General features: G+C 42.1%; 2 protein-coding genes across 2 annotated transcripts in view; both read left to right on the forward strand.

Moving 5' to 3' along the window:
- The window catches only part of LOC131912812 (FRAS1-related extracellular matrix protein 2-like), a 52,858-nt gene extending 46,049 nt beyond the window's left edge, over positions 1 to 6,809 (forward strand). The window contains exons 6-9 of the mRNA XM_059265075.1: positions 1 to 150; positions 2,535 to 2,744; positions 5,235 to 5,432; positions 6,790 to 6,809. Of these exons, the coding sequence (XP_059121058.1) occupies positions 1 to 150; positions 2,535 to 2,744; positions 5,235 to 5,432; positions 6,790 to 6,809 (578 nt within the window). The remainder of the gene's footprint in view (positions 151 to 2,534; positions 2,745 to 5,234; positions 5,433 to 6,789) is intronic.
- Positions 6,810 to 6,841: 32 nt separating this feature from the next.
- The window catches only part of LOC131912882 (FRAS1-related extracellular matrix protein 2-like), a 33,727-nt gene continuing 13,145 nt past the window's right edge, over positions 6,842 to 27,423 (forward strand). Inside the window, exons 1-8 of the mRNA XM_059265141.1 lie at positions 6,842 to 6,999; positions 8,004 to 8,186; positions 11,256 to 11,386; positions 13,811 to 13,969; positions 15,468 to 15,771; positions 17,546 to 17,677; positions 17,940 to 18,271; positions 26,028 to 26,220. Coding sequence (XP_059121124.1) covers positions 6,867 to 6,999; positions 8,004 to 8,186; positions 11,256 to 11,386; positions 13,811 to 13,969; positions 15,468 to 15,771; positions 17,546 to 17,677; positions 17,940 to 18,271; positions 26,028 to 26,220 — 1,567 coding nt within the window. The 5' untranslated portion in view covers positions 6,842 to 6,866. The remainder of the gene's footprint in view (positions 7,000 to 8,003; positions 8,187 to 11,255; positions 11,387 to 13,810; positions 13,970 to 15,467; positions 15,772 to 17,545; positions 17,678 to 17,939; positions 18,272 to 26,027; positions 26,221 to 27,423) is intronic.

The following is a 27,423-nucleotide window of genomic DNA, read 5'->3' on the forward strand; positions in this document are numbered from 1 at the left end:
AGCCGGTCTTCTACTTCGGGGATGTCCAGTACTCGGTGGATGAGAGTTCCGGCTACGTGGAGGTGCAGATATGGAGGACGGGTACGGACCTCTCCAGGCCTTCGAGCGTCACCGTGAGGTCCCGGAAAACAGAACCACCCTCTGCAGATGGTGAGCGTTCCGCTGCATCAGCCTTCTGTGTTTTTCTGCCGCTTCCAGCTCCCAAACACTTCACCTAACTAAAACACTCTTTGTTGTTGTTGTTTGTTTTTTGAGACAGGGTTTCTCTGTGTAGTTTTTGGTGCCTGTCCTGGACTAGCTCTGTAGACCAGGCTGGCCTTGAACTCACAGAGATCCACCTGCCTCTACCTCCCGAGTGCTGGGATTACAGGTGTGCACCACCACCGCCCGGCGACTGAAGCATTCTTAATGGACTACTTTCTCTTGAAATTATTACTATAGAGTATGTAAATTTAAACTTTCCCATTGTAAAGAAAGAGATTTTGAGACGATGAGCCAGAGTCTAGGTCATAATGTATGATTCAAAGGCTACACTGCGATGTCCACATTTGCATGGCTTGGTTCTCTACTCGGCAAATCTAATACGGTTAGCTGTTCGGACACATCCTGGGGAGCAGCCATACCAGCCACCCTCACAGAATCTGAAGACATTTAAGTCTCTCCCAGGTGTACCTCTTCCCTGGCTACCTCCTCATTTTAACCAAGTGTCCCTGTAAATACTTGAGATTCAGCGGGCGTCCCTCTACACATCGTCATATAAATTGTCCTAGCCGGCACAGTGTTGTTTCTTATTCCAAATTCTAAAACACTGCTGACAAACTTTAGGGCAAACATGAGGCTTAAAATCTCCTTTCCTTTTTTCAGCTGACTGACAATACCATTTCTCTCATATACACCCCTCCATCCTATGTGACTAGTGTGTGACATGAACAAATACACACAGATCTCCTCATACATGCTACTTGCCATCAGTCATCCCGCAGAGCAGCAGGCAGGAGCGGCTCTATTTTAAAAGTCACCCATACAATAAACCAGCTCTGCACCTTGCAGACTGCAACTGTCTGTTAACATATGTTTAGCCAAATGGTTCTTTTTCCTTTTTTCTTTCTTTCTTTGTTTCATTTTTATTTTTTAATTTTCACACAGAGTTTCACTGTGCAGCCCCGGCTGGCTTGGAGCTTGCTATCTAGACTTGACTAATCTTGAACTTTCTACATGGACCAGGCTGGCTTTGAACTCACAAAGATCTGCCTGTCTTTGCCTCCTGAGTGCTGGGATTAAAGGTATATGCTACCATACCCAGCCCCCAAATTATTCTTTTTTTTTTTTTTTTAGAGGCAGAGTCTTTCTATGTAGCCCTGGCTGTCCTGGAACTTGCTATATGTAGACCATATTGGCCTCAAACTCATGGAGATCTGCCCGTCTCTGTTTCCTTAGTGCTGGGATTAAAGATTAAAGGTGTACACCACTACAACAGGCAAATTATTCACTTTTAAGAATGAAATTCAAATAAGAGTTGAATGTATACATAAAGAAAAATAAGAATAAAGAGAACTAAAATACAAAGGAAACATAAAAAAACGTGTGTGTGTGCGCGTGCGTGTGTGTGTGTGTGTGTGTGTGTGTGTGTGTGTGTGTGTGTGTGCATTTGTTTTTGTTTGGGGTTTGGATGCTAAAGACTGAATTCACAACTTTGCAAGTACCCAGTATATACTCTTCCACTGAGTCACACCTGCAACCATAAGGGATAGAGATTTTCTTCTAATCAGTCAGAGACAGATACACTCACAATTGCACATTCAGAGATAAAATAGTACAAAATAAGAGTTAGAATTGCAAGACTATTAAGAAAAGAGAAAAGCATACAGAACTACTGTTCCCACTCTCAAGTCTTCTTGGACATGGTGGCTGAAGATTAAAAGACAACTGTATTTTTAACTACTTTATGTGTAAATAGAGGTATTAACACTACGTATGTATGACATGGTCTGAAAAATACTAACTCAAATATCATATGTGTCTTTGGAGTTGAAGTTTGCTTCATTGCCTAAAGTGAGTGTGGGGGCAGAGGAACTTAACATTGAAATGTGTGGAGTTCTAACCAAGAGGCCACCATATGCCTAAGTAAAATCGTCACCCCAGAAACAGAAATAAGATAGATATTTAATTGATATGAACAAAATTTAGATGTATCCATTGTATATACAACATTACCATGTATTTGATTGATATGCTGATTGTTGTAGAATTGATTATCAAAGGACTTTAATAAAGATGGGAAAAGAGATAAAATGAAATGCTAAAATATGTAATTCAAATCCAGCTATTGGAGATAAGGTTTAGAACTCCATCTTAGATTCACGACATCAATGACAACGTAGATCCAATTTTTCCATCTGTTAATTAAATGTATTTCTCTGTAGTATTTTGTATGTATGTTGTATAGTATAAAACATTAACTATAACTTCATCTGTATAATTGTTTTTTTTTTAATTTCGTTCCAATGTAAATAATCCATTCCTTATGATTTTAGCTGGAACAGATTATGTGGGAATCAGCCGCAGTTTAGATTTTGCGCCTGGCGTCAACATGCAGACTGTCCGTGTTGTCATTCTGGATGACCTGGGAAGACCTGTGCTGGAGGGAATTGAAAAGTTTGAACTGGTACTCCGCATGCCGGTGAACGCTGCCCTTGGCGAGCCCAGCAAGGCCATGGTGTCCATAAATGACTCGGCCTCCGACTGTGAGTGACTTTCACTTTTACAATGCTAAGACTGAATGTATATAAATGGCAGGTAGGGTGATAAGCTGTATACAACTGTATGCATTTGCTAGGGCTGACATCGTCAAGGGCCACAGACCAGGTGGCTTGAACAGCAGCAGTCCCTGCACTCTTAGGGAGACTAAATGAAAGTCAGCAGGGTGGTTCCATCTGAGGCCACAAGGGAGAGATGTCACAGGCCTCTCTCACTGACTTGTTGGTGGCCATCTTGTCCCTGTGCCTCTCCACATCATCATCCCTCTTTAGACATCTGTATGGCCTAGTCTCTCTTTGACACGAGAATACCTGGCATATTTGGCCAGCATCAGTCCTGATGACCTTTAATTTGATTACCTGTCTACTACTACTATCAAGGTACTCAGGATATGAGTTCAACATGGTAGACATTGGCATGGGAGACACCATTCACCCTATACAAATACCCCACATCTTTTCTCCTCCTGCTCATTTTGATGGAATTAGACAGTCTTTAAAGAAAATCACTAGTCTTCTATTTTAAAGGACAATGTGATATTATCATTGGTGTTTTGAATGATTCAAAAATTTCCTCACCACATGCATGGAGCTCAGTATCCACGGTCTTTTCCCACTTAATACTATACAATTTCTGTCACCCAGCCACACCTCAGATTTCTCTAATCAAATGTCAAGTACATTGTTGTTGTGTGACACTACTCCTAAGGAGACCAAAGTCTACCAAAGGATAGCACCAGAGTCCAACTGGTTGGACCTGTAAGTTTTGTTGGGGTTCTTAAAGGAACAGACATGACCCAAAGACAGCTGCATCACCAAAGCCCACCCTAGCACTGGTGACAGTTTACAAATGATGGACACCTGGAATGCACTGCACAGCATGCAGGCATCTCAACGAATTGGAGGCTATCTCTTCTAGACAGTAGGGCTAGTCTCTGCCTCTTCCAGGCAGCTCAGTTTATCTGACAGTGTCTTTCAGCCATCTCTACTGCTTATATATGATTGGGAAGGGGAGGGGGAGATAGTGAATCTGGTCAGTCAGGGACTTCCTGGAGTCTTTGTCTACTCCCTGAACTTAAGAAGCTTCTCTGCAGGATGGAGTGTTTCTCCCCTTCCCAGAACACCCTGTTGTTCCATCACCCTTCTAACATCACCCTTCCATCCAAGGTAGACACTTGTCTTGGAAGAAATTGCAACACAAAAGATTTCATAGTGGGATTGGAGAGATGGCTCAGAGGTTAAGAGCACAGGCTGCTCTTCCAGAGGTCCTGAGTTCAATTCCCAGTACCCACATGGTGGCTCCCAACCATCTGTAATGAGATCTGGCGCCCTCTTCTGGCCTGCAGATATACATGCAGACAGAACACTGTATACAAAATAAATAAATCTTTAAAAAAAAAAAAAAAAGATTTCACAGCAAGCCTCTCTAACCATCATCACTCACTTTCCTACCATGATGATTCCAGTGGTTCTTGGAAGAAAGGAACCTGCTATCAATGAGACCTGTGTATGACTGACCTGGCTTAGATGTCACCTAAAACTAACACATGCGCACATCCATCAGCTTTCCCTACCATTCTTGCATAAAATGTACTTGTAATTGAAAAGAAAAGTATTGGTTTCTCAGAACCCTAAGACCAAGCTCTCAGCACAAAGGAGATTATTTGCCCCAGAGGGACAGAGGGCAGGGATAAGAGACAAAGGCAGGAGACAGAGGATGAGGGAGAAGGGGAAGGGGACAGGGGAAGGGAGCAGGGGTATTTGTCCCAGAGGGTCAAAGGACTGCCTCTGGATAGAGAGGACAGATGTGGCCTGTAGGCAAATGGCAGTTTATAAAGGTAAAGGGGAAACCCTGTGTTCGGATGAGGTATTTAATTTAATTAGATGTGTTAACTAGGTGAGCTGAAGGGGGTTTTGGGTTACTGGATTTCAGTACTTTGATAGCTAAACATTGGTAATCAGCCTCTGTAGGAGGAAGTGGCCAAATAAGGGAATAGACCTTGCCGGCTAGCTTTAGGAATGCAATCTAGTGTTTTTAGCAAGGAAGAGGGAACGGTGGAGAAAAAGGGCAAGGCGTGCCAGAGTCATGCTTGCCAGGCCCTGGCTGGCTAGAGTCCCTTCAGTAATTATGTGCACAATGTTAATGTTCTTCACATCAAGAAAACTTGAAAGTGTGTGACCACACAGCAGTTTTGATACAAATATCTGAAGGTCTCTGGTTTTGCCTACTTCTTAAGCGTTCACTGAACATGCTTACTTCACAAAAGAGGCCAATAAAAATGACAAGGACAAGGAGATGAAAACTTTCACAGTGATTTTCTCAAAGCCAAAATGTTGGCCAGGAACTGAGTAGAAACCGAGACACTTTTCTCATGTTTCTGTCTTATTTTCAACATTAAACTGTAGCACCTGAAATGTCATTTTTCCATAAGGACATGTCTACTCATTTTGACCCACGAGTCTGTTTTTTTTCCCCAGTGCCTAAAATGCAATTCAAAGAGAGAGTGTACACTTGCAATGAAAACGATGCCCGTGTCGTGGCAATGATCTACAGGAGCGGTGACGTCCAGCACAGGTCCTCTGTGAGATGCTACACGAGGCAGGGGTCCGCGCAGGTGATGATGGACTTCGAAGAACGCCCAAATACTGATGTCTCCATTGTCACATTCCTCCCCGGTACGTATGAGCTTGAAAATGATTTAAATCTCTTACTGTATTTATTCATTTTGTGTGTATGTGCATGGGATGTGGGGGGAGGGGCATGTGCATGCCACAGCTGACATGAAGTCAGAAGGCAAGTTTTAGGAGTTGGGATTTTGCTCCCTCCCACCTTGTGGATCTGGAGGATTAAACTCAGGTCATCAAGGTTATGGAGACAGTGCCTTAAGCCCTTGAAGTTTCTATACGCAATTTAAGAATACCACATGTGGATTAAGAAATTGGTAATCAGGAAAATACAGTGAAATCAAATTTCCCAATTTTCCAACAAGCTTGCAACATGAGTTTATGTGTACTAAGTGACAAGGCATATGCATTGCAACAGATATCTTGGGGTCTCTTCATTAACCTTTTGATTCCTAATGATGTATTTTATTGTTAGTTCTCAGCAATCAAGAACCTATCAAATATGCAAATTTCACAAGGCTAGAAATTGAAGTTAATGTTGAAATGTCATTAGGCAAAATATATCTCATACTTTTATGGGGTTTTTAACTTATTTATTTTTATTTTATGTGCATTGATGCTTTGCCATGGCTATTGAGTCCCCTAGAACTGGAATGACAGACAGTTGTGAGCTGCCATGTGGGTGCTGGAAACCCAGGTCCTCTGGAAGAGCAGCCAGTGCTCTTAACCACTGAGCCATCTCTCCAGCCCTGTATCTCACACTTTTAATGTATATCAGTGCCTTCAGATATTCCACTACTTTAACCTAGTAGTTTAATTTTGTGGAATATATTCTATCGAAAAGAAGCGGAAAGTTGTGCTCATATTGATGAAGTATTGATAATAACTTAAGTGGCCAACAGTAAGGCTTGTTTGGTAATATTTGAGTAACCATATGCTTGTATGTCAAATGGCCATTAATATGTTCTAAAGAATTTTTAATGAGATTGGAGAAAGTCGGGACTATAATATTGGTCCCAGTTATTAGAGGCAAGAATTCAATTGTTTAGGGTCAATGATTTGTTCAACAAGACAAAAGTTAGTAACATGAAAAAACCAGGGGAGTCAGATTAACTAGGGCCATCAGCAGTGGTCTGTTGACTCACTTCCCAACCACAATTCTAAGAACTCACGCACAAAACTGGCATTTCCTTTTTTCCTTTGCTTTCTAAGATGCATGCTGGACTGTGAAGGGAGAAATTACAGACATCTTTATGAAAGTATGGGCCTGTGTACAAAGAGTCATGTGTTCAGCAAACACTTATTCCAGGCTTATTCCAAACAGCAGCCTTTGCACTGGCAGAGAGGGGCGGATTGGGGGGTGGAGGGTTGTGGGGGAGCAACACCCTGCTCTTCTGCTTTGTTCTAGTTGTTGGCGCATCCTTCTAGAGCCTGTCACTGTCTTTTGCTGCAGGGGAGACCGAGAAGCCCTGTGTCCTCGAGCTGATGGATGACGATATACATGAGGCCCTGGAGGAGCTGCGACTGGTACTTGGCACTCCACAGAGCAGCTCTGCCTTCGGGGCTGCAGTGGGCGAGCAAAATGAAACTCTGATAAAGATCCAGGACGATGCTGACAGTAAGAAGTTACTGCCTTTGCGAACCAGTGAATCTGGAACTGAAGTCTTCCCCCCCTCCATCCCCCCACCCCCACCCCCACCCCCGAGTTCCTAGGTGGCTCAGAAAAGTACCCCCTCTTTTTCAGTAGGTCCTGCAAACAACGGAGACATAAGAAAACGAGTGAGAAACAAAACAGAGCCCCAAAACTGATCAATTTAGGGGGCTGATAAGATGCTCAGTAGATACAGCACTTGCCAGACAAGCATGAGGATGAGTGTAGGTCCCCAGCACCCACATAAGAGCTGGGCAGGGGTGGAAGCCTGCTAATAATCCCCTACTTCATTCAGGAGGCCGAGGCAGGATCACTGGGGCAAGCTGGCTAGCTAGACTAGCCAAATTGGCAAGCTCTAGGTTCAGAGAAAGACCCTGCCTCAGAAAATAAAGTGGGCAGTTATGGAGGAAGACAGCCAGCATCAAGTTCAAACCCCAACATGCACACGCTGCACACGTAAGGAAAACTGATAACCCAAAAAGCTTTGGATATAGTTCAATGGTCACGTACTTACCTAACATGTACATGACCCGGAGTTCAATGCCAGCGCTCTAGAATTTTAAAACTGACAAAGCTCATTGGGGAGGCTATGGCTCATGCCTGCATACTGAAGCACAAGCCTTCATACCTGCCCTCTCCCCTACCTATGTCTTTATGTCTATCCAGTCCTGGGCCAGTGGTTCCCCCTTCCACGCCCCTTCTCAGTGGCCTGCTCTTGTAAGATCTATGGGACAAAGAGACAACCCAGAGGACATGCCTTCTGTGGGCTCACCGTTTCCCAGGAAGGATCTAGGCTACACTTAACAGCTTCTCCTTCTGCACTCACACTAATATTGAGGCAACAGAGAGAAGCCAAGAGTATAACAATAATAAAAGTCCCCCATGGGGAAAGAAATAGAAAGGGTGAAAACTGTCCACCCCCACCACCCTTTGCCAGCAACTTAATTTGTCTGTGTTTTCCGCACTCTTAGAAGCTGTTATCAAATTTGGAGAAACCAAATTTAGTGTCACTGAGCCCAGCAAACCAGGAGAGTCCGTGGTCGTCAAAATTCCAGTGGTCCGCCAAGGAGACACTTCAAAGGTTTCCATTGTGAGAGTCCACACCAAAGATGGCTCGGCCACCTCCGGAGAGGATTATCACCCCATGTCAGAAGGTATGGGTCTTCCAGAGTCTGTCACCAGCTGAATTGTGCTGCACTGTTGGAGCTGGGACTTTGAGAAAAGGGGGAAAAAGTGAATATAAATGAACTTTTAAACTACCCTTAGAAGTACAAAGAGCAGAATCCCCAGAATTTTCTCTGAGGGAAATTTTGAGAATTTCTGTGTGCTTTGAGTCCACTGACTGTGAGTTTTACTTCCATCCAGTGGTCAGACGTTTCCCTGACTGACCTTTTGTGTGCTGTGAACGGGAAAGTGTGTGCTAACCATGCTGAACATCTTCATTCAAACATTAAAGTTAGAAAACTTTATGCTAACAGGGAAGAGTGAGAAGATAATGGAATACCAGCCACAGCAGCCCTGTGGGGTGCAGGAGCCTCTCTGGACACCTGTTATTTCTTCCATGTGCAAGTTTGGGGACCATTCCATCATTTACTTTCAAGAGCTAGTAAAATAAATAGATGTTCCCCTCTCTCTCTCTCTCTCTCTCTCTCTCTCTCTCTCTCTCTCTCTCTCTCTCTCTCTCTCTCTCTCCATTATTTGCTAACAGCATAATCATAAACATAAATTATGATTACCAACGAATGTTCTTGCTTTTCTACCTCTTACCCTCAGCGGCCATTAGTTCTTTAATTACAACGTTCTGGGTGTTCACCTTGATTTTCTGACTCACTAACAAAATGTAAAAAGTGACTGGTGGGTGTTATCAAATCAGTAACAAAATTCATAGGTAATAGAAACATAATACCTTCTAAATGGAGCTTAATTTCCCTCGCATGAACAGTCAATGTTATTCCCAGACTTGGAAGCACATCATGTGTAATTCAAAAGCCATGAAAATAAAGCAGGGTTTTCTATCAAATTACAAAATCTCAAGTCAGTCTTCCTGGAATGAACAGATTTTACATGAAAGAAAAACTGTCTTAAATATCACTGTATGACCTTTTAACAGAAATTGTTTATCTTAGAAATAAAGTTCTTCTTTTAGTGACCAGAGCAAAATTATAACTATGTAGTGAGCTAACAAACAGAGCTGAATAAAGTTAAACAGCGCTAAATCCACGTGGGTGTCGAGTAATCCCTAAGCACCGACTTACTGTTTATAATAAAACTTGATAGATTTTTTTTCTAAAACATGTTTTAATTATTCATTTTATAATCTAAATTGGGGTCGAGACCAATCAAATAGGAAAAACATTTTAATAAAAGTTGAACTCCTGTTCTGTGAGATGAAATGACTGAGTAGGACAAATGTGAGGAGAGGCTTAAATCTCATCAGGAAAATGTACAGCAAGAAACAACCATTGAGATGTTTACAATAAATTATTTTTAAACATCTTAGACATTTGCTTTGTATAACTCAGAGGGGGAGGGTGGCTGTAAAAACTTGAATGCTTACAGAGTGAAGTCTGGGGACAGGAACGAGTGAAACCAGGGAAAACGGAGAAGCTGGAATGTTGGCCAACCCAAAATTCCATAGTGGAGAAGAGCCCACAGGCATCTTTAGTTAACAGTTACCTTGAAGAAAGATACAGAACAACTCAAGTATCCGTGTTTTCCTATGAAATTCCCCAACTTTTTTTAGTGTTAAAAAAGTAATTTTTTAAAAGTCACACCAAACAGACCAACCTAATTTATTTTATAAAATAACATTGCATTGCATACAGCAGATATACATACCAAAATTTGCTTTTAAAAATGTAAGAACCAATTGGGAGGCTAGAAATAATTAGCTGTTCTCATCTTCCTGTGTTTCTCACGGGGGCCAAAAAAATCCAAGACTGTTGAACTCAAAAAGCATACTAAGGCTAAATGATGGTGGGGGAAGGGAATTATATCCAGAATTGGAATGAAAATTTTAATTGCATTGATTAGTAGCTGATTTTTAAAAAATTTTTCTTTGTAATTGGTAATAAAAATTTTGAAGTATGAAGTGGGTGGGAAGTACATCAGAAATGCGGTTTCCTGCCGTGAAGAATTGATAACTGAGTGACTGCAAGTATGTCAGGAAATAGAGCTGTCTTTGCTAATTGGAATGATGGTGTTTGTCTTCCTTCCTATTTTCTCATTGGAAGCCGAAGGACATCTACAAATCAGCTCCTCCACCTTCTGTAGTAAGGCCTGCTACTCAGGCTTCAATAAAACCCATCATGGTAATACTTTAAATTTTTAAATTAACTGATAGCAAAGTACCCTCCCTCATGGTTGGATTGCCTTCTCACGACAGCAAAGCAGTCCTTGCTGAGTGGAACAGGTGAGGGAGAAAACATTGCCATTTACGTTTCTAGAAACAGCAAGAATAAGTGCCTTTGAAATATAATTTAGTAATGCACTTAAAACAATTCCAATCCAGCCTCATATGCATCTTCCTAAACCTACTAACATTCAGTCATTCCTATCCATGGTCCTGTTTACAGTCACTGGGTTTCATTGGCTTAGGAAATCTGTGGGCTGAAAGGGGAGTTTTTTATAGCCCGATATAAAAACTATTCACTGTCTCATCACTCAGCAGTTTCCAAACTGTGGGTCAACAGATCAGTTTACTAAGTCATGATTGGAATTTTCCTTTGGATAGAATAGAGAAGAATAGAATAGTAGAAAATATCAGAGTGGAAACAGGGGAGATGCCTCAGCAGGTGAGAGGGCTTACTATTCAATCATGAGATCTCAGTTCAAATCCCAGGACCTCTCCTGGCTCTCCATGCTTGGAACCCTCCTGGGTGGGAGGACCGATGGGACTTGTTGGACACCAGCCAAGGTGTCTAGGTCTAGTGGGAGACTCTGTCTCAAGGTAATAAGGTAAAAAGTGATAGAACAAAGCACTTCATATCCTTCCCTGGCCTCCACACGTGCACAGGTACCACACACACACACACACACACACACACACACACACACTACAGTATAGTACAAATAGTACCAATAAATTAGCAGTTTGATTCCCTTTAAGTAAGCATACACCCATGTACTGGACCGCAATGTAAAATGTCCTTGTTATATACCACAGTCCAAGAAGATCTCAGGTTCATAGGCAAAAGACTAAATCAGTGACTTTGTATTTGTAGAAATCGAGTTTAAGGAAGGGGAAACCCAGCACATCATTGAAATTGAAGTCGTCTTCGACGGGGTAAGAGAGATGAGGGAGGCCTTCACTGTTCACCTAAAACCAGATGAAAATATGGTGGCAGAGACGCAGGTAAGCGAGACGATGTGTTTGTAAGTCCGCAGCCAACCTTTTCTTAGAATAAATGCATGTGAGACATCACAGTGAAGAAGACTCAGGACTAGAGAGATGGCTCAGCAGTAAAAAGCACCTGCTGCTCTTGAGGAGGACCTGGGTGTGGTTCCCAGCACCAATACACACGGTGTCTCACAACCATCTATAACTGTAGTTCCAGGGTCTCCCAGGCCTTTTCTGGTCTCTGGGCACTGCACACACACACACACACACACACACACACACACACACACACACACAGTACACATGCATACATGGAGGCAAACACTCATGCATGTAATATAAAAATAAATCAATCTTTTTAAAAAATAATGATGGCTGGGCAGTGGTGGCGCACACCTTTAATCCCAGCACTCGGGAGGCAGAGCCAGGTGGATCTTTGTGAGTTCAAGTCCAGCCTGGTCTACAGAGTGAATTCCAGGAAAGGCACCAAAACTACTCAGAGAAACCCTGCCTCGAAAAACCATAATAATGATGATGATAATGATGATGATAATGATGATGATGATGATGTTGTACATGAAAGGGGATGCACATGGTCCCTTTCAACCGCCCAAATTAATTTCTGTTCTGATTAGATCAGAACCTGGACATTTCTCTCTGTCTTTGGAAAATCGTGTTGGTGGAAACTCAAAGTTGTAGTCCCCGGACCCCACATCAGCTCTCTTAGCCTTCCCATGTCATGACTGACATTGGAATTGCCTGCCACAAAGATGGAACATTTATTCAACACTAATTGAAGCAGACATCTTTACCCACCAAGCACTTTCCTGGCCCTCCAGGGCCTCACTAGTTCCTCCTAATTTGGTTAGAATTTGATGTTGAGAACTTCATGGGCAAAATTTTATAGTCATAAAATGTGTTTTCTACATCATATCACCTACCATATTTTCTTCAAGATAGATGTAATCTCCATAGAATTTGTTTTTAACGGTGGAAAAAAATTTTAAATGACATGCCACTCATAGGAAAAGGTCAATTTAAGCAACACTATGTGTAAGTGTGCTATACTGCTTTTATTGTTTCATTCTTTGTTAATGAGAAATCAAATGGAAGAATATGTTTTCTTAAGTATTTTTATTATTCAGTAAAAATGGTAATTCTGTGACATTGCTGTCCTTCAAGAATTTTTTAACTCTAATATATGCATGCTTTTTTATATTCATGTGTGGATTGTGTGCACACACCTGGAGGTCAGAGGCAGCCTAGGAATCAGTTTTCTCCTTCCACAGTCTAAATTCTGGAGATCAAACTAAGGATGCTGGGCTTAGCAGCAAGTGCCTTACCTTCTCGGCCATCTCTCCAGCCACATTGTTATCCTTCTTAAGTCATATTTAGAACTCAAGATCTGTGTGTAGAAAGTCTTGATGAAAGAGATTTTTGTGAGTCTTTCCCTGTTTTCATGGACTAGCATGTGACATTCTTTTGAGTAAAGGAACAAAGAGTCCCGAAAAATCACTTTCAGTGTCAGAGACTCTTAAAAAATATAGAAACGTCTTTGGTTTGACTGTGATTCAACCTACATTTCTTTGACTTTACATTGCTGTAAAATTATGTGTAAAAACGTAATTTGAATTTGCTTTTATCTTTGTTCCACAACCACGAGCTGCAATCCTACAGTGCTGTGTTGCTGATCCATGATGTTCACAGGGTTAGGAAGATTAAACACACTCTTGATTTACAGTCTTTTTCAACTTGGGATGTGCCCATTGCATATGACACTATTGAAAGTGTCAGGGCAATGCTTGAGGACTGTCCTATCAGTCATCAGAGGTAGGAAAGCTGCTCAAGAGCCAGAGACATGGACAGAGGTGACTTTCCTCCTTGACTAGACAATATCCAGAGTCTCCTTCTGTCTCGTGCTCATCTTCTCTCTCCCCTAGTCCCAGGCAGTCCAAGCCTTTGTCCATCTAAAGCTTAGCTTCTCCTTGGCCTCTCCGCATCACCACAGCCCACACAATCCCATGACCTTGAAAGTCTCATTTCTCTCAAGGTGCCTGTCAGTTTTTTCTCCCACTGTCAACTAATGGATTTTGTTGTTGTTGTTGTTGATGTAACTTCAACGTCACAACCCCACAACTGATTTATCTACCATCATCACAACTGAAGAGAAAACCTTAGAACCCAAGTATCTCATGGGCTAGTGGCAAGCCTTTGGATGAGCCACCCAAGGCTGAGGTCCCTCCCCTGTAAACATTCAAGATGAGCAAGGTACCAGGGTCACATGAAATAGAATGTGTGTGGGCTGTCACTCTGCATGGCGTCTGGGCAGGACGACTTCCTCACAGAGATTCCAGAGATTTTCCAGTCATTGTTCTGAATGAGAGAAGTTCCAGGACCCTGAATATTTGATAATCAACGATCACTCTCCTTTCCTCCTAGGCAACCAAGGCCATTGTATATATAGAGGAAGTCAACAGCATGGCGGATGTCACCTTTCCCTCTGTCCCTCACATTGTGTCCTTGCTGATATATGATGACACTTCCAAAGCCAAGGAGAACACTGGGCCTGTGTCTGGCTATCCCGTTGTCTGCATTACGGTGAGGAGGAAATAGATCAGTTTAGGGGAAATTTGAAGATAACTAATTTTTTAAAGATCTATCTTTTTTTTTTTTGTTTCACGTGTGTAAGTGTTTGCCTGCATGCTTGTATGTGCCCCACATGAGCTCCTGGTGCAAAGGGCAGAAGAGAGTGTCAAATCCCCTGGAACTGGAGTTACAGATGGTGGTGAGCTACCATGTAGGTGCTGGGGACCAAACTCACGTCCTCTGTAAGAACAGCAAGTGCTCTTAACCCTCTCACCCCAGAAGATAACGATTTAAAATAATTATAAACTTCAGTATTGTCTTGGGAAATTTAAGGTTTAAGCTTTGAGCTGTGAAAAGCAGAAAATAACAATCATTAAATGGAGCTCCATTTTCCTCCTCCCAAAACACAAACAAACAAAACAAAAGCCTATTAACTGAGGACACAGTGTGTGGTTTAAGAATCCGTCACTGTCAGGAAAACCAGTAAAGCATGAACTCTGCACAGAAGGGATTAAAAAATAAGGACAAGTGGAAAAAAATAAGGATCTGTAGCTCTGATACGAGGCAGAGTGTAAGAGCCAGAGCTGAAGCTCTGATATGGAGGATCAGGTAGACCTTTGACAGTTTTAGATTCAGGTGAGGGGAGATCATTCTGGAAAGGGTGGTTGCCAAGGAGAATGGAAGGGATTCATTACAGGTTTCACTTGCCTTCTTGTAACTGAATCTTAAGTTCCCCATGAACAAAAACTATGACGTATATTTTTAGGTCACAGCAGCCCTAATGAAACACTCCACATACAACAGGCACACAATGAGTGTTCATTGGTTTAACAATGTGTGGATAATCTGGTGTTCATTTATAAAGGGTTCTAAATGCCACGTTAGGCAACTTAGAATTCGTTTGTTGGGTAGCGGGATACATTCTCATGCAGAAGAACTGCGTGAGTAGAGGGTCACGTTGGAATGTTAGTGGGGCAGGAGTGTAGAGTTGGAAAGGGAGGACTTGAGTTAGATGGGAAGGAGCCGTGTGAATGGTGAAGAAGGGATCGACTTAAGGAGTGTTACAAAGCGGAGTGGTCAAGGTCACCCACCTGCTGGACGTGAAGAAGGAAAGAGAAGGATTGGGCTCTCCATGGATGTCTGGTTGGCACTCCTGGTGGCCCTGATGGTGTGACCAGCCTCACGAGAGAGGTAGACTCCAATACCTTTCGTAGGGCAGAGGGAGAGGGGACAGAAGCATGAGAGAAAGAGTAAGAATGACTCTGGGGATTCCAGAGATGATGATGTGATTGACACTTCTGAGTGTGGTCGTGTCCAGTGAGCTATCGGAAGTTGAAAGGTCTTAAAAGGATGGCAGCTGGGAATAAGAAGTCAGAAGTTGCATGACCAAATGCAGCATGAAGGGCAATGGAAACCTTAGGACTAAAGGAGCTTGAGAAGCATCAAGTCCAAGTCCACATTACTCTCTACTATGGTCCTAACACAGCTCTGTTTATTTGCTTTCCCATAGGCTTGCAACCCCAAATATCCAGACTACGACAAAACAGGCTCTATTTGTGCCAGCGAGAACATCAATGACACTTTGACCCGATACCGGTGGCTGATCAGCGCTCCTGCTGGCCCGGATGGTGTGACCAGCCCTTTGAGAGAGGTGGACTTCGACACCTTTTTCACATCATCCAAAACGATCACGTTAGACTCCATATACTTTCAGCCTGGTTCCCGGGTACAGTGTGCGGCTCGTGCAGTGAACGCCGATGGGAATGAAGGCCTGGAACTGATGAGCCCCATCGTCACCATCGACAGAGAGGAAGGTGAGAGATGTTTCCCTGGGAAGGTCACTGAAACACTGCTGCAGTATTGCAAATACCTCATTTCTGTGTATAAATTCCTCCAAATAACCCTGTATACCATAGAACTCTACTTACAGACGAGCATCCATTTTTGCAAAAGTCTTCATTAGAAAACAGTAATTCCACACCTTTCATGAACACCTGGGGTGTGCTAGGTAAAGAGCCTTGTACTCGTAATGATGATAAAGGAGGGCTCCCGTGCTCCGGGAGTCCATAGACAAATTAGAGGCATAGGTAATCTGAGTCTGGTCCCGCATAGAGGAGCTGCTGAGATGCATCTTGAAATTGTGAGAAGTGACTCTAAGAAGCATGAAGGAATATGAACTCTCTAGGAGTAACAAACCCCAATATGGGGGAACTTGTGAGGAAATAAGGGTTTGGTCTGGACGAGGAGGGGTTACTATACCAGGTAAAGAGCCTAGCTGGCTGGTGTATGCATGGGGATCTGCTGGAGACACAGGCGAAGAATGGTGTAGGTGGAGAGCCGTGTGCACATAGTCTTACCTCATCACCAAAGGGAGGCTGGGTCTAAAGCTGGAGCCTGGGACACATGGTTGGAAGTGCATAATAGAATATGGCCAGACCCAACACTAACAGGAAACCCACTTTATAGAAAGTAATCTTCACTCTTAGTAAAGATGGTTATGTATGTTTTTTTTGTTGGTGGTTTGGTTTGGATTTGGTGGGTTGGATGTTTTTTTAAGTTTTATTTATTTTTATTTTAAGTGCATGTGTGTGTGCTTGTATGTATCTATGTGTGTATGTGTATCTACCGTGTGTATGGATCAGGAGCAGCCAGTGCTCTTGATCCCTGAGCTGTCTCTCCAGCCCCGTGGGTTTGCTGTTGGCAGTGCTGAGAATGGAACCCAGGGTCTTACACATGGCAGACAAGTACTCCACCTCTGACTTAGACTCCTATTTCTAAATTAAATGGGCTTTTGAAATGTACATACACATTTCTATTTAAAATTTCTCAGATTAAAGAATATTTTTAGGTAGCTGGGTTGATGAGTGGTTAAGAGCATGTACCAAAGGACCCAAGTTCAGTTCCAAACACCCATGTCAGGTGGCTCCCACCTGTAGGTCCGGCTCCAGGGAATGTGATGGCTCTGGCCTCTATAGACACCTTCTCTCTCTCTCTCTCTCTCTCTCTCTCTCTCTCTCTCTCTCTCTCTCTCTCTCTCTCACACACACACACACACACACACACACACACACACACACACACAATCCTTTTTTCTTAAAGTATATTTAGGACTTGAAATTATAATGCAGTAAAGCTCTGGGATCAGTTCCAGCACTGTTAAAACATACACTCACCTTGAGTTTTATTCACCAATAAGTAATATTTATTATAGCTAATATATAATACATATTTCATGATTCATCATATTGTTCTAGGGTAACATTCAGATTCACTTCATTTAACTAGACTTGTAATGTATTTCAACCATTTGCATTTTATCTGTTCACATTATATAATAATTTTGTGAATATGTTTCTGGTACAAATGGTCATCATATATTAAGTCAGTCTGACCAAGAACTGTTGAGAGACCCCTGAACTGCATGCTATGGTCACCTCTCACACATTATTCTGCTTCCTTATGATACGCATTCTCAGTCAGGTGTTAGATCACAGCGAATATTAAAATACAGAAAAGCAATAGCACCTACATTAAAATATCACTTACGTGCTGTCATCTTTTAGCATAAATGTGCTCGTTTTCTTCAAGGTCTCTGTCAGCCCCGTGTGCCTGGAGTCGTGGGGGCGGAGCCATTCTCAGCTAAATTGCGCTACACTGGTCCCGAGGACCCAGACTTTGCAAATCTCATCAAGCTCACCGTCAAGATGCCACATATAGATGGTAAGTACCCTGGGTAAAGCAAGACTCTGGGCACACCGACGGTAGATATCCTGGTAAAGTAAGACCTTGGGAGTTGGGGTACTTGGAACCTGGTTTATTTCACTTCCTTCGTCTTCAGTTTGCAAATTGACTTTCAAGTCCGTCTGCTTCTTTCAACTCTTTCTATCCAGTTTTGAAAGTCTGTCAACTTAAAAAGCATTCTTTAGAAGTGAAATAAAAATGCAAGTGAGAGCAGACGGTGCCTCCCTGTGCTTCCCTGCAGGGATGCTGCCCATCATCTCCACGAGAGAGCTGTCCAACTTTGAGCTGACCCTCAGCCCTGATGGCACCAGAGTTGGGAACCACAAATGCTCCAACCTGCTGGACTACAATGAAGTGAAGACCCACCATGGCTTCCTGACTAATGCCACGAAGAACCCAGAGGTCATTGGAGAGACCTATCCTTACCAGTACAGTGTGCCGGTCAGGGGCTCCAATACCTTACGATTCTACCGAAACTTGAATCTGGAAGCCTGCCTATGGGAGTTCGTCAGCTACTATGACATGTCGGAGCTCCTGGCAGACTGTGGAGGCACCATCGGGACGGATGGCCAGGTACACATTCCAACATCTGGGCCTTGCTCCTTGGATAAACCAGCTGCTTGGGTCTGTCAGTAGTTTTCTAATCTCAACTATTACCTCAGTATTGTTATCCATTAGTCACAGAGGGACGGCTGATGGCTGGTATCAAAATCTGTCATACTACATATTAATATACAAGAGATATACAAAATCCTCCTCCCAGGCCATCAAAAGAATACCTCTAGAATAATAAGTAACAGAGTCCCCGCTTAGGTTATAATTTTTAAAACTCTAAAATTTGTATTGAAAATCATGTCGAGTATTTGAACTAAAATCCTGAATTAACAAAAAGTTATGAAAGAGGCCTATATGTTAAAGTAGCAAATGACATTCAGAATGTGCCATATCTTTCAATATTTAGCCAAGGGGAGTCTTAATAGATGTGGCAGTCCCTGAAGGTGTTTTTCTAAAGGCTATATTCCTGCTGGGTTGAAAGTAAAATAAAGGGGAAAGTCTATGGTAACAGACCATCAGTTTACTCCCACAGCAGAGCTGTGGAACTCGGCTTATCTCCGCTACAGTTGGTGTTAAATGGGTAGCCTCTCGTGGTGCCGGGAAGCTAGTGGGTGACAGCTGTTAAGACTTGCTATGCTCAAAAAGCAGACGAGTCAGTAAATAGCGTGAATTAGTGAAAACCCATATTAGAGCATCAACGTAAAGACAGTGTGACGCGATGGGAAGAGCCTGATACTGTAATCAAGCAAACGCACACTTGACATTTGGTTCTCAGGCATTCTAGCTGTGTGTCTCCAGAGACACGTTATATAAAGCCTTCATGGGTGGTGGTTCGTTGGGTACATCTTCCTCAGTCTGTCTTCGCCATCTGAAAAGGAAAAAGAAATAAAAGAAACAAACAAACACTAGCTCCGCCTCCTCCTCACAGATCTCACACCTTTGTCTCTTCCTCCTGGAGCTTGTGCCGACGTTATTAAATCACTGTCTCCTTTCTGATCGCTCCAGACACAGGATCAGTGGGCATAAACGAAGGAGGACGCAGCCACAGGACTGCACTGTCGTTCAGTTGGGTCTCTGCTGGCTTGCTTCTCCATGCTTCAGAGTGTCTCTGTGGGCCGCTCTATAGTCTGTTTTCACCCACAGGAACATCTTTTGTCCTCCCCACAGAGTGGAAATACATCTCTGTCTGTCACTTGGACAGCTGGTTGTCCCAGTGCATCCCTGCCTTCACCCTGCTAAGCTGACGCTGCCTTTGCCAGCCAACTGTAACGCAGCAAGCGTGGTTTGAAGGCAAGGCTTGCCTCGGAGGTGTTTAACTCTTCAGACTAAATCTGTCTGCTGAATGTTAAATGTCCATTTAAACGGATTCTACTTTGTTAGTTTTTTGTTCTGTTTCGTTTTGTTTTTCATGGTCGTTATTGCTGTTTTATGCTCAGCATTCTGTTGAATCATTTGGGTCCAGAGCTGTTTTGTGTCCAGTGACCTCAAGTAATTGAAGCCAGGGCTGTGTCTCTAATTGAACTGTGGGTGGTTCTGTTGTCCGGCAGGAGCTGGCAGCTGCCGGTTTCAGCCAGGTTTGTCTTGCATGAAAGGCTTGTAGAACACACTGGGAATGAGAGAGAGCACATCCTACAGTCAGTCAGCCAATATTTACTTACTTATTTGTTTGTTTGTTTGTTTATTTGTATGTATGGACATTTTGCCTGGTACACACAGAGACCAGAAAAAGGCATCAGGTCCACTGAGGTTGAAGTTACAGATGGCTGTAAACTACCATGGGGGTGATAGGATTTGAACCCAGATCCTCTGGAAGAGCAGCCAGTGCTCTTAACTGCTGAACCATCTCTTCAGTCTGCAGAGCATCTAGTTCCTAACCATTTCATGTAAGCTTTTTCAGTAGATGGCCAACATATCAGAATCCCTTCTGAGAAGTTTTTCTGCTTTGGTATTATTGAAAATCAGTCCAATGGTGGAACCACGATGATCAGTGCCACTGAGAAGAACAGATTCAGTGGGAGTCACTGAAGTTTTGGGTTTTATTATGAAATTCTAAAACCTTCACCGTAATCTACATGGTAACAAGCTAGTGAAACACATTGCATACGCTCTAAAAGGAAAGCTTAAAGACGGACAATCCCACTCACCCCTATATTCTTCCTCGGCTTAAACTTCAATTTCTCTACAGACTATCGACTTATTTTCTCCCCGGAGCACACTGCTGAACCATGGGTAGAGGAGAAAAAACAACCTTAATTAATATAAAAGTAAGCTAGCCCTCCAAGACATCCCTTTTCTGTTCTTCCATTCACTGATGCATCTAAGACTGGAGACAAATAGTCAGATGGTAGTTCTAACGATTAAGATAATGGCAGTGGGGATGGGGAGAGAGCTCAGTTGGCTGGGTGTTTGCCTAATGTACATGAAACCCCAAGTTTGGCCAGCACCACACAGACCAAGTGTAGCACTGCACACCTTATAGTTCCAGTACTCAGAACTGGAGACAGAAAGATGAGAAGTTCGAGGCCAGCCTGGGCTACATAAGACCCTGTCTCAACCCAAAATAATAACAATGATGGTGATAGTCAAAATAATAACTAGTAAATTTATTGTTAAATATGTGCCTTACACTTTTCTAAACATATATAGCTATTCTTCCTAACCTCAAAACTCCATACAAATAAATACCATGCCCCCCCCACCCACTCCCCTTTACAGATCAGAAAAGAGGAACAAAGAAAACTCAGATAACTTACCCAAATTTATGTAGCTTGTGTGTCTGTGCTGGTAACTCACTGTGTGCTTATCTTGTGTGCCCGTGCGGATAACCCATCATGTGCTTATCCTAACATGTAATTGACTGTGAAAATGGATGTGGTCATAGACACTATTATAAGAAAGCCAACTGAGTTTCCCTCTGTCCCTCATAGATGAATGCTGCACAGCAACCATAATGGAAACCATGTGCTAACATACATCCTTAGCTGGGATGGTGAAATGTAGCTAATCCAGGCCCTGGGGCTGGAGGTGTGTGTGTGTGTGTGTGTGTGTGTGTGTGTGTGTGTGTGTTGACTTTTGTGCAGTGTGACTACAGCTCTCTTCAGCTGATATCAAGACCTCCTTATTCAGTTGTACATTCACAAAACAGTCGTTTGACATCTAGTCTGTACCAGGAAACATCCCGGGGGCCCAGTGAGGACCCCATACGCACCAGCAAAGAAGACTTATGTAGGTCACGTCCAACACTCACTAAGAGGCTAAGAATTTCGCCTGTTCAGAAAAAGAATTTTAAAGTTCTTGAATTTTATTCAGTTCTAAAATAATCTTTAGCTATTAACTTCAAAAAATGCAAAGGCAGATAACAAAAAAATACATATTTAATCAATAATTCTGCTCTGTCTCTATGCATGTCTCATTTTCTGTTTTTGTTTGTTTGTTTGTTCTAATTAAGGTTGAGCATGCAATGAGAAACACGGGACAGAAGTTAAACTTAGTTTTTTAAACAATTGGGAGTTTGGGTGACTTTTTTTTTTAAACAAGTTCTTTGAAAAATAAAAGACATTCTTCTGAGCTTTACTGGCTCTTGTTCAAGGTTAGACTCTTGACTCTCTTGACTTCTTAGGTCCACAGCAGCTGGTCACGTTGTTCAGCAGCCAGGCCTACGCTGCAGAAATGCAGCCCAATTAACAGTTTGCTCTTACGGCATGGAATTGCAGTACGCTCCTGGAAAGACACTCTGTGGTCTGGAGAAGTAAATAAGTATTGTTCACAGTTGATTTCTTTGAGGAAGAATTTTTGCCTCCTTTTTTACAGGTGTGTTTGATTTATAAATATGAACACAGAGGCTGGAATATATATATATCAGAAGTCACAACTTTTCATCCTATTATTTTACACTTCCTATAATCCTATACTGATTCTCTTATGAGAATTCTCTTATGTCTTTTATAAGTAAGCCATGCTACATCAGTCAAGAACAACCCAATTCACATAATGTTCATGACATATGCTGCTGCCTATGTTATCAGACTTAGCAGTTAATTTTTGCAATAATTTTTGTAATCAAAATAACATCATTTCTGAACTCAGGAGAACAAGTGAAAGTCAGATAAAATCCCACCCGTTATCCCACCATAATTACACAAAGACATATTAACCTCTTTAATTACATACATAGTTTAACGGTGGTGGCTTAATTTTTCTAACTTTATTTTGTATGTTGCTTTTTAATTTAACATGAGCATGTGCCACGACAAGGTAAGTTTTTCAGAGTTATTTTTTTCCTTTGAGACAGCCTTAGAATGTATCCTGGCTGACTTGGCACTCACTGTGTAAACAAGGTTTGCCATGGATTCATAGAGATCCCCTGCCTCTGCCTGCCGAGTGCTAGGATTAAAGGTGTGAGCCACCATACCTGCCAGACTTATAACTTGATGGCTACATGTTGTTTCCCTTTTGAACATTACGTCATAATACACCATATTTCTATGGTTGTTCATTAGATTATGCATAATTCTATATAGCAAACCTCCCTTAAAGTTGTCCTTCATTGTACAAAATTTGGCTCAATATTGATGCCTACCCAGGCTTTCTCTCTGATTCACCGACCTACAGAAGAGCTGTAAATGGGCAGAAGCCAAGGTCTCCTTGCTCCTAAGCACTCTTAGATGAATATTACTCAGAGAATTTGGCTAGGAATTTGAAACAGTCCCCTCAACTGAGCAGCTAACTGCACACTGTGAGATTTGAAGCTTTGTATTTTGATGTGTGATGCTTTATATAGTCACTAATACCCCCATTTTGATTGATGTTTGAGGCGATAAAAGACACAAGAAAAACATTGCAATGGGGGCCATTCCCCACCAGTGATATCCCTGAACAAGAATTTTTACAAATTCTGTGTTCAATCTTTTGGGTAAATACAAAACACATATTCTGCATTATAGGGCCATATATATGTGCAGGTAAACAACTTTTCAATGGTTTTTGTTTCTAATACATGTGGCCTAATTAAAAGACCTTGAATATGGGAATCTCTGTCTGTGCTGTCTGGTGTGATCACCATCAGCTGTGTGTGGCTACTGAGTATGGGAATCTAGAACTGCACTGTCCAGCATGGTAGCCAGCAGCTGTGTGTGGCTACTGAGCCTTCTAAATGGAGACAGAGTGGCAAGTCTTTGTGTATGGATATTGCTATAATGGCATTCATCCCCGCCTCTACCCATCTCCCATAAAAAGTAACCCCCTGTCTCAGGCCCTTAGGTGAACAATATCTTCTCCACATATATGCTTGGCACTCGGTAGCATAATATAAATTTGACAATGTGTTACTTTCTCCAAGATATTTGCTCCCTTTAAATATAATCTTAAAATTGTTGTTTGCCTTTGTTAATTAACTTTAAATGTCACTAAGGGCATGTCAGTTCAGTAATTGGGCCTCAGATGATGATTTATACCTTTAAAGGTCCTGAGGTAAAGGTTAAAAGAAATGGAATGCTCTGGAAAGTGGCATCGGAAATTACGGTTGCATTGCAGTTTTTGGTTGAAGAAACAGGCAGGTGACTGGATGATTGAAGTAGGTTCCATTTCAGCTCTGTCCCCTCCAGGCAGAGATCCTAAATAGTCAGGAAAACCTGGCCTTAAATATGAAAAAAAAGATGTACAAGACTTGGGTAGGTCCTATGTTCAAAAATCACCACATTGAGAATTAAACAAAATAAAGCCAGGTGTGGAGACTCACACCTGTTATCACAACACTCAGGAGGCTGAGGCAGGAGGATTGCCAGTAGGCTACATAGTAAGTTGAACAAAATCAAATGAGAACCATTCAGAATGCTACATTCCAATTATCTTATTGAGAGTAAATGCTAAATATTCCCTTCTGAACAGCACTTCACATAACATTTGATGGCCAGTATGTCAATATTGGTAAACATAAAGCTACATTTTTAAAATTGAAAGTCCATGCCTAAAGCCTAATGTTTTAGCTGATGGATTATTAAAGTCACAGAATGAAATATGAATCTTAATCACCAGTGCCATATTGGTTGAACAAGTCACTTTCCCAGGTAGCCAGAGTGTTAACTGCCCTTCAGAACTCATTGTTCAGTGGTAGTCATTATGGCTGCTCTTGGGAAATGCGTCTCAAAGCATTCAAGTTACAAGGTACTGACTTATCAGGGAGCAGGGTGTGTCTGCTTCCCACAGGTGAGAACCAAACAAGTTGCTCATCTGGTAGGTGGGTCTTTCTTGTTACATGTGTTTTCGTTATTGATCTGGATTGTCGTGTGTGTGTGTGTGTGTGTGTGTGTGTGTGTGTGTGTGTGTGTGACTTGAAGACTTCGCTCTTAACCCCATGATAGTGTGACATATCATTGCATAGTTCTCATGAGTGAAATACATGTCTAGTCCCTATGTCAATTCTTTGTAGGAGACCAGTTCCAAAAGCCTGCTTGGAACTTCCAAGAAGAGTCAGCTTAACATTTCCTCTTGCACAGAGAGGAGATGTGATTGCTGTACTGGTCCTTAGCACACTTGGAAATTAAAATGCAGTAAGTTAGGTGGTCTTAGGATTGCTCCGCATTGTATAGAATCTCATAAAGTGTGGGAGAGATGAACAGGGGCTTAGAATCTAGATTCCAATTTCCACAGGCCACTCAGGTTCAGAGACTTCTGATGAGGGGGTAGGGCATGGAGAGATGGCTCAGTGGTTAAGAGCACTGGCTGCTCCTGCAGGCTTTAGTTCACAACACCCACATGGTGGCTCACAACTGTCTGTAGCTCAAGTTCCAGGGTATTTGATGCTTTCTTCTGACATCTGTGGGCACCAGGCATGTACCATGTGGTACACATACATACATACATGCAGGCAAAACACTCATGCACATAAAATAAGAATAAGTTTTCAAAAATTCTGATGAACTTGCCTAATTTCTCTGAGTCTTCAATTTTCTACCTCTTTGCTTTCTAGCCATTATCCATCCATCCATCAAACCACCTTGCATACATACAATTATGAGAATGAAAATACTAAATAGCTTTCATTAGTAACCAACACATTGTCTGAAATTTGGTAGATTCTTGATACGTATTAATTTGTTCTCTTGACCTCCCTTACCCCACTGTTGAAAACCAGAAGAAAGAAAATATAAAATTCAAAGACAGTTCATTTGTTTTGAAATATCATAACTGCACCATGCCATTGCTAAACATGTGTATTTTTTACATCTTTATGTTCACCCTAACTTCCTCTATATGATTAAAAAATAGTTCAGAGATGCATTTTGCATAATAGTTCCAAACTCACACCATTCCTCTGAGGATCAATAAAAAAGAATATATCTATATATTAGGCTGTTATCCCTCAATAAAAGGCAGTAACGCATCGAAAGAAGAGCAACTGACAAGATCCATTTCTATGTGCTCAGAGGAGGCAAATACAGGGCATGGATTAGCAGTCACCATGAGGAGGGTGACTTCTCCTGGGTGCTAGATTCCTGTGGATGCCATGAACACTTCCTAAAGTTGATTGTGGTGGTGGTTGCATGGTTCCTTGGATACATCAAAAAACTATTGACTTATCCACTTAAGTGGGTGAATTATGTGCATGAGACTGCCTTCATAAAGTTGCCGTTATGTATTGCTGGAAATGGTGAACATCCCCGTGCCGATGACAATGGTGACATTGTGTGTGAAGTGAGGAAAACACAGTGCTGTGAAATTCCGCAGACTTGGTCTGGTTTGGTTAACACTGACGGGGATGATTTCATTGTCTTAGGTCCTAAACCTCGTGCAGTCCTACGTGACCCTTCGAGTTCCTCTGTACGTTTCCTACGTGTTCCATTCCCCCGTGGGGGTGGGAGGCTGGCAGCATTTCGACTTGAAGTCGGAACTCCGGCTCACATTTGTGTACGACACTGCCATCTTGTGGAACCATGGGATCGGTAGCCCGCCGGAAGCTGAACTCCAAGGTGGGTTGCTGTGATTCCTAAAGCAAGGAAGATAATTTTGTTTTTATTACAGGTAAAAATAATGGGAGCACCTTTAATACATTTTATATTTATAATCGCTAATAATGCGACTTTTTTAACCTTTGTCATAGAAAGCTCTTGTTTAACAAAATCATATCAATGCCTCAAACTTTGTATGATGTGTGACTATGAAATTCAACTTCTTTATTTCAGGTATACTCCACTCTGTCTATTTTAAGTGACTAATTGCTTATATTTTACATAAAACAATCCATATAGCTTCCTGGCCTTTACCAGATAGAGAGATTCCAGTTGAAAATTGAGAATAAAATCAAGGGGTAAAGTTGCACATTTTGCTTCTGAAATGAGAGGATCCATTAAAGTCTGATGATAAACCCTGTCCTGGATTCTAATGCTGACACTACAATTAATTGATTGTAACCTGTGTCATCTCAAGCACATTGCTTAAATGTGTGTGTGGGGGGGGGAATTTCCTATGAAGGTACACACGGCTTCCATTGCCTTCTGATTTGAAACTCTATCATTCTGTGTTACCTTAGGCAAATGTCTTACAACACCGGTGAGGAGAGCTCCTGATGGTACACCCCCACCCTACCCCACCCCACCCCCACCCCCACCCCCGTGAGCATCTGCAGATCTGTCAGTCCCCACGTGGGCATTGTAAAGTCCAGAAACTTATCTGGGCACATGGCTTGTATTTATAATCCCAGCACCTCAGAGGATGAAGCAGGAGGGCTGCTGTGTGTCTGAGGACAGCCTGAGCCATGTAATATGATGGGCTCTCAAAATAATAATAATAATAATAATAATAATAATAATAATAATAATAATGATAATGATAGGCCATAAGCAAAAGCAAGCAAAACCCAACAGTGTCAAGCTGACCCACGAACAGAACTTCTGAGTTGTAGCTGGAGAGTTTTCTCTCCGGGTCCCACCAAGCCCCGGAAGTCCGACAGCCCACTTATAAAATAAACACACAGATGCTTATATTATTTAAACTGTTTGGCCTAATGGCTCAGGCTTTTTGTTAACTGTTCATATATCTTAAATTAACCCATTTCTATTAATCTATACTTTGCCACGTGGCTCGTGGCTTACTGGTATCTTACATCTTCCTTGTCATGGTGGAAGTGTCTCTTCTCTCTGCCTTCCTGTTCTCTCAATTCTCCTCTCTGTTAG

The sequence above is a fragment of the Peromyscus eremicus genome, chromosome 6, assembly GCF_949786415.1.
Source record: "Peromyscus eremicus chromosome 6, PerEre_H2_v1, whole genome shotgun sequence".
NCBI classification, from domain to species: Eukaryota; Metazoa; Chordata; class Mammalia; order Rodentia; family Cricetidae; genus Peromyscus; species Peromyscus eremicus.